This window comes from Epinephelus moara, chromosome 14 (genome assembly GCF_006386435.1).
Source record: "Epinephelus moara isolate mb chromosome 14, YSFRI_EMoa_1.0, whole genome shotgun sequence".
NCBI classification, from domain to species: Eukaryota; Metazoa; Chordata; class Actinopteri; order Perciformes; family Serranidae; genus Epinephelus; species Epinephelus moara.
This window is the reverse complement of record NC_065519.1, coordinates 30,332,789-30,340,641: the sequence shown is the minus strand read 5'-3', so window position 1 is coordinate 30,340,641 and position 7,853 is coordinate 30,332,789. Positions and strand designations below refer to the sequence as shown.

General features: G+C 42.8%; 1 protein-coding gene across 1 annotated transcript; it reads right to left on the bottom strand.

Moving 5' to 3' along the window:
- Positions 1–2,414: 2,414 nt before the first annotated feature.
- Positions 2,415–5,213, bottom strand: kcns3a (potassium voltage-gated channel, delayed-rectifier, subfamily S, member 3a). The gene is made up of 2 exons (XM_050062049.1): positions 5,164–5,213; positions 2,415–3,877 (listed from the first exon to the last, which is right to left on the bottom strand). The coding sequence occupies exon 2, from the start codon at positions 3,837–3,839 to the stop codon at positions 2,535–2,537; it is 1,305 nt and encodes a 434-aa protein (XP_049918006.1). The 5' UTR covers positions 3,840–3,877; positions 5,164–5,213; the 3' UTR covers positions 2,415–2,534.
- Positions 5,214–7,853: the final 2,640 nt, after the last annotated feature.

The window sequence follows — 7,853 nt, the reverse complement described above, 5'->3', positions numbered from 1 at the left end:
GTTGTCCCAAACACATTGATGAAGAACTCATTACTCTGATGACCCAGCAAGCAGCAACAAGCCTCTTATTGGATTAGGCAATTAAAAGCCTTTTGACACCAAATACAACAGAGACATAAGAACAAGATGGATGGATCAATATTAGACAAGGACCGCAACAGCATAGCAGAAATGGAGACGGGTTTGGACAAAGGACATTAACAGCCACACACAGAATGTTGTGTCATCTTTTCGGTGGGCTCAAATGTGAGGTTTTAAAAAGTTGCTCTAAATGCAAGAATGAATGTGACTTTGTCTTTTTCTGTCAAACCTTGGTATTCCACTTGGGCTGACTTGTCCATACTGTGAATGAAGTCAGTGATGTTAAACAAGCATTTTGACCTTTTATTCGCTTCTTTATGTTAGATGATACCAGATTAGATAAGATTGATACCAATTCTGTGTCTATACAATGACGTAGCTGCTTACAGTAGCTGGTTAGCTTAGCCCAGCATTAAGACTGGAAAAAGGGGAAAACTAGCTAGTCAGCCAGGATCTTTCCATAGGTAACAAAATCCAACTACCACACTTAACCTCACTAATACTCACTTTTGACCCAAATTATCGCCTGTACATGGGTTTTTTTTTAAACACAGGAAAACATGCTAAAAATAGGCAATAGATTATTTTCGCATAGCCAGTAGACTAGAGCCAAATCCAAGTGTGAATGCCAATTGTAATCTTTCCCAATACATACAAAGGCCAGATGTTAGTGAGTGGTAGTGGGTTTTTGTGCAGTGAGAAAGGAGCTTAATTAGCACGTTATGTCTGGCTTTCATTAATCCATTCATTTTACGTATAACCGCTCATCTTGTTAGGGGTCACGGGGGGACTGAGGTGACATTAGGCGAAAGGACATTGGACAAGTCACCAGACTATCACAGGACTGGCACAAAGAGACAACCATTCACGCTCACATTCACACCTACGGACAATTTAGAGTCACCAATTAACCTGCATGTCTTTGGACTGTGGGAGGAAGCAGGAGCACCTGGAGAAAAGTCATGCACACACATGGAGAACATGCAAACTCTACATAGAGGGGCTGCCCCACCCCAGGTTTCTAACCCCCCATCCTGAGTTTGAACTAGGAACCCTTGTGCTGTGAGGTAACAATGCTGACATATACAATGCCACCACCGTGCTGCCATGTTATGTCTGTCAGATTCTGGTAATCTGAACTACAATTTCCTTTTACTCTTCACTGTCCACTAATTTTTGGCCGGGACCAGTAACCTCCAGGAGTTGGCTAAGAAATAGTTTGTGCTGGTAGTTGGATTTTTTTTTTTTCATTTAAACATTTGGACAGAGCCTGGTTAGCGGTGTCCCCCTTTTCCAGTTCTTTTTAAGCTTTATTAAGCGTCAGCTAAGGTAACTGGCTGCTGGTGCTAACATTCATACTGCACAAACATGAGTGGCATCAATCTTTTTTATCTGACTCATGTGACTCAAGTGATTAAGCTAATATCCCCAAATTCTAAACTGTTCCCTTAGAGGAATACGTATATCAGTTACTCACTCCTTGTTATGTTGAATTTGGTAAGATAACTTTGTTGTTCTCACATGCCTCTACCGTGAACACAGAATCTAAAATGGCGAAAATTCTTAGTGTGTAAAACTGAACTGAAAATGAAACTTTTCGATGGTCTCTTCAAAGCCAGACTCTATTGACAAAAACAGTTATTTTACTGCACAGAACACGGGAGTTCCTGGTCTACAGCTGCCTCAGTCAGTTGGTTTGTATGTGTTACTGTGTGACCATGGTGTTTTAAAGGGTTTGTTGGCATTCATTAAAGCCACACAATAACAAAGACAAACTACTGATTGAGGCTGTGGTAGGCCAACAGCTCCTGTGATTAGTGAGGTAAATTACCATTTTTGTCAATGGAGTCTGGTTTTGAAGAGAGCATAGATAAGTTTCACTTTCCGTTCAGTTTTAAATTTTTACCAAAAATGCATGTGTTTGGGAAGTACAGAGCATAAGACCAGATAAATGGGACTTAGGTTGTACTACACAAGTTATGTGACAGTTTGTAAACAGATGTTTTGATATAGTTTAGCTGTTGTTTAACGCAGACTCCTATGACTTCAATCCATCAAGATTTTTCAACGTATTTGATTCTTGGTTCACTGGAGGCATGCAAGAAAAACAAGGTTTGCTTCACAATTTTAATGTAGCACAAGATAAGTAATTGCTGAACAAATGGTTACTTGGCAAGGTCAAATACTCCTTTAAACCATGAACATGCTTGTCACAAGAAAAAAAGACTTGACCTTTGAATACTGCGCCCATTTAGTCAAGTTCATTATAGTACATTGTGCAGCTAACCCCTTTTTCCTGCTTATTTTTCATGGTCATAGTTTATTTTACAACTTCTCATGAGTTGTGATTTATAAGGAGTTTGCAGGGTTAAAAGCTTTGACATTGCATCCTGGAACTCCTTGGAACACTCCTGTGCTTGCTGGAGATGGTTCAGCTATTGCTTCATCTGTGACTATAGATGTTTTTGCCTTTGATAGAACTTGGAGAATTTATTGAAGATGTTAGTAATGGGCAGAGCCACGATCAGCAGCCCGCAGACAATGCACAGGGTTCCTATCAGCTTCCCAGCAAGCGTAACAGGGAAGGTGTCCCCGTAGCCCACCGTAGTCATGCTGATGGTGGCCCACCACCAGCCAATAGGCATAGTCTGCAGCTCTGACTCTCGAGAGTCTTTCTCTACAAAGTAAATGAGGGCTGAAAACATGGAAATGCCCACAGACAAGAAAAGCACCAGCTGCCCTACTTCACTGGAGCTGTGTTGCAGTGTAGCACCAAGAGAGCGAAGACCTGCTGAGTGGCGAGCCAGTTTCAAGATGCGAAACACTCGCATCAACCTCAAGATCTGCACTACTTTGCCAACATTCTCCAAGTCTGTGTTTTCACCTTCATCCATTATATCACAGGCTAAAGTGATATAGAAGGGCATGATTGACATGAAGTCAATGATATTTAGAGGGCTGCACAAGAACTTCCTGGCTGATGGTGCAACAACCAGACGAAGAATAAACTCTGCAGAGAAGAACAGAACACAGAGGCCCTCAAAGAAAGCCAGCACTGGGTTTTCAATCTCCTTCTCATTGAGATCCACTTGATGGAAGTCCGGCATGCTGTGGATGCACATGGCCAGAATAGAGACGATGACTACACTTAGGGATGCTACAGCCATCACTTTGGCTGAAGTAGAGTAACCAGGATTCTCAAGACGAATCCAGATGTTCCTGCGGACATCTGCACACCAGGAGCCTTCAAACATTTCTATGTCTTCCTCCAAGGCTGACAGCTCCTCAATAGATGAACCTGAGCTGTGCAGCTGCAGTTCATCGCTCCTCTGATCCCAGCACTTATCTTCCGCAAGTTGCATCAGTTCATGAAATTTGTTGCTGCAGCAGAAGTCCAAGTGACGTTCCTTGATGCCCCAATACTCAATCTCTTGAAAAAACGACATAATGCACAGCCCGTCCGCCAGATGGATTTTGCCTGTGAGGTAGAAGTTGAGAACGTAACAGAAAAAACGTGGATTGCGGTCAAAGTAGTACTCCATCTCAGAGGGACTGAAGTCATCGCAGAGCTCCAGGATTGCTTCTTTGGAGCTGCAGCACAGGAGGCGACCCAGACGTGTCTGCGGGAATCGTTTCAGAATGTTGTGCTCCATTCGTTGTTTGAAACCACCAACATTGACATTGATAAAGCAGTCATCATCAGGGCTGTGCGGATGAAGGATCTGTCCATACATCATGATGAAGCTGTCAGAGGGCATTCAGCAACTCTTGTTAAAAATCTCAGAGGCTTCGTTGCCTGCAAACAAAGACACTGAAATTAGAACGCCTCACACTTTCTTGTATGTCATTTGATCACATTGAAGCGCGTTACATCAGAGCTGTCAAGTATCAAGTTGCATCTCGGTGTCTGTGGCACCTCTTGATGGAATGGTTTAGTGAGAGCATGACTCGCTATTAATTTACAGTCTAAAGATGAAATGTTTCCATCAGGCATAGTTACACCTGTCCATTGAAGGTGTACTCAGGTATACAGTGTATGCCAACCTCTTTCTCTAGCCATTTACAGCAAACTCACCTATCAGCCAAAAAGCCATTGGAATATATAGGAGAGTATACCCGCTTCCTCCTTGATAATCTACCCACCTACCTAGTATCATCAATTTCCACTACACTAGCAAGTTACATATCGATTTATGTCACAAGCTACATATCGTGACAGTGCTCTGCATGGTCATGACAATGATCAATTATGTCATAATTCAACTTTTAAGGTAAATGTGTAAGAGTGCAACAGGAATAGTGTTATAGCTTCAAAAAGTGAATCATTCAATTGAATGTATTGACAAATTTCAGGGCATAAAACTAGGGCTGATCAAATTATAGTATCGGTGCACCTTTCGTGTTTTATTATAGACATATATTGGGCGTATTCGAATATGTTCCACCCCCCACCCCAACCCCATATATTGATACAAATACAAATAAACAAGTAAATTGCTATGCTACGACAGACGCCCATGCACCAGTCTAAAATAATCAAATGTAATCATAATCATTTACATTCAACAAATGACCATCCTTATTATTATACAATACAACATTAAAAATTTCTTGGGGGTGGGTAGGTCCCCCAGATGTTGACTCCATGGCACGGCCCTGTTATGGACCTATGATACCCACATTTTCCATACAAACAATGACTTGGTACTCACTATCAGTCCTGCTTGTAGGTCTAAAACGATCCGCACTGTCTGACACGTATTGTGTTACGCACTGTAATATATAGCGTTTCAACATGCAGTGAAGCCAAGGTCAGATTTGACACGTTTCTGCAGCAATAAAAGTTTAGACTTTACAAGAGAACCGCTGGAGAGGCATATAAAGTAAACGATCAAAGTGAAATAAAACAGACTTTGCGCGCCAGTTGATTCCAATGACACTAGGAATCATGCACCAAATAATCCGAAAACTGTGCACAAAATATTAATAAGACAAACAGTGTCGCAGAAAAGCAGTCATATTTCCTGTCCAAGCAGCATCTTCACATAAAGTTAGAAAGTGGAGATGGTAATAGCAGCATACCTGTCCATGAGCGCAGATGTCCCGTGGCTGTGGCTCAGTCCGGACTGAACAGTGTTCATTGCAGTGCTGTGGTCGTGTGTGTGCGTGTATGTGTGTGTGTGTGTGTGTGTGTGTGTGTGTCACCAGCAGCGCAGGGCGGAACGCAGCTAACAGGACAATTGATCACACACAGCTGGCACATTATTTATTCCCCGCTAACAGTCTGTTTTATACAACTTTAAACTTTAATGTGTAATGTGTTACCAGTGTCCGGGCTGCGCCAGCTCGTCTGAGGTGTGCCAAATTTATCACTGTAAATATTTTATGATTCTTTAGGCGAAGCGCTCAAATGATTCTTTAAGGGCTGCCTTCTGTTTCGCGTTTGTTGTCATCTCATTGTGAAGATTTTCTGGGTTGTTTGGGTTTGCTGCTGTGCCGACCTTTGCCTCAAATAATATTAAACTATATATATAAACTGCAAAACTAATATAACATAACCGAGGGGGGAATACGGAATAAAAAAAATATGAACATTGGTTGCAAAGAAATAAAGTATAATATATTAGGCCTGTGGTATATCACAGTTTGCCGGTGGATCATTCACCCACGCACTGTTATGCATACACACAATTTTGATGCAGATTTTTGATGAGCAGGCAGCAGAGGGAGGAGTAAAAGTGTGCAAGAGAGCAAGGGAAGATTTAGTGTTTAAATATGGCAGTGTCAAATTGTGTGGTCAAACATGCCACATTACTGACTGCCACACACTGGGATAGCACCAAATCAAGTAATTAGCCTTTATGGGCCCAGCGACTGTTAAAGTTTAAAGGTCCAGTGTGTAGGATTTGAAGGACATGGATTGGCAGAAATGTTATATGATAATCATAAATATGCTTCATTAGGGGCAGCATGGTGGTCTTGCCTCACAGCAAGAGGGCTCCTGGGTCCCTGGGTTCCCGGAGTTGGGGAGCCCTTCTGTGCAGAGTTTGCATGTTCTCCCCGTGTCAGCGTGGGTTTTCTCCAGGTACTCCGGCTTCCTCCCACAGTCCAAAGACATGCAGGTTAACTGGTGACTCTAAATTAGCCGTAGGTGTGAATGTAAAGGCCCGTATCCACCGCAGGAACTTCGAGGTAATTTTACGGGGCCAGGGCCGTTGGTGCATGTCTCCACTGCAGGAACCACCCCCGAAGGACAGAGTTCTGGAACTTTTACGGGGGCTAAACAAGTCCCTGCCTCGGAGTAGGTACTCAGAACGGCCCCGAAAGACTCCTGGCTGGGGCTTGAGGTTTACTTGATGCTGATTGGATATACTCAAGGAGGGATGTGATGTCAACAGAAAGCAACAAAATAGCCGGCATTTTTAAAACTCAGCAAAAAAAACTCACTAAATGGTCCGTGAAAAAAATATTTTTTCCAGTGGATATCATAGTTACAACATGATTGAGCTAGCAAAGCAGTTTTGTGTTGCTATGTGTGGTATTTATTCAGTTTTGGGAGATCACGATGTCTAGAAAGCATCAGTGGCTGCTGCAGACAGGGACAGCTAACAGCAGCAAAGCTAACATCAGGACGTCATCTGTTAAAAGCCTCCCACTGTCGGATACGACATGAAACTACTCCAGTTAGCTCAGTCATGTTGTAACTAAGACATCTGCTGGAAAAAATATTTTTTTCACGGGCCATTTAGTGAGTTATTACAGACACCGCTAAGGGCTAACAGCTAACGGCGTTCCTACGTCGCCCCGGTAAATGGTCGCGCAACGATTATGTCACATCCAGAGCCCGTAACTTTACAGGAACCTTCCTCGTACTCCGCTCTCAGTGGAGACACGGCGGTTGAGAGGGCCGAGTGAGAGGACGTTCCTGTAGTAGTTCCTGCCCCCCAAATAGTACCAGGAACTTCTTCAGTGGAAACGGACCTTAAGCATGAGACCTGTCCAGCCCCCCCTTTCCCGCGACCCCTAAAAGGATATGGAAAATAAATGAATGAATGAATGTTTTATTAGCATAGGAGTAAATTTCACAGGGGATGCAGGAGACATGTCCTGCCTCATACAATCATAGCAGAGGACTTTTATCTTGATAAAATTGAAAATATTTAGTTGATTGATGCAGAAAAGACACAAATTGGTGTACGAAAATTCACCAGAATGCAGGAAATTAAGTGTTTGATGCTCAAAATTTGTTGGCAGAGGACCCATAAACCCGTTTCATGTGACCCCCCCCCCCCCCCCCCAAAACTAAGAATTGCTGGAGCTTAGAATGAGCTGTTTATATCAACATGTTGTGCCATGTGCTATGCCATGTTGTTCTACAGTAGCCTAAAGCAAACACTGGCACTGGACTGGGCGATTTGCATTTTTGTGTTGGCCACTGTAGTTCTCCTACACAATCGGCACATGTTAAATGTTCCAGTTCTGCAACCTCACCACTAGATGCCACTAAATCCTACACACTGGACCTTTAAATGTCCAGTAATGATTTAAAATACCTCAGTAGTTGGTGGTGGGAACAGGCAGTCATGGTAAAACCAGCATGTATTGGCACTGTTTGTATGTGTACGTGGACATGGCATAATTTCGGAGGGGCTGGTGGGTGTGGGGGGTGTCAGACACCTCCCTCCAAATATTTAGAGTGTGTACATTTGGCCAATATACAATATACAGCATTTATAATGTAAGGAAATTACAAAAGAACCCTACTGTGATGC

Bases quoted from the DNA above. Each gene is read 5' to 3' on its own strand.
- kcns3a (XM_050062049.1), bottom strand. From the start codon at position 3,839: ATGCCCTCTGACAGCTTCATCATGATGTATGGACAGATCCTTCATCCG.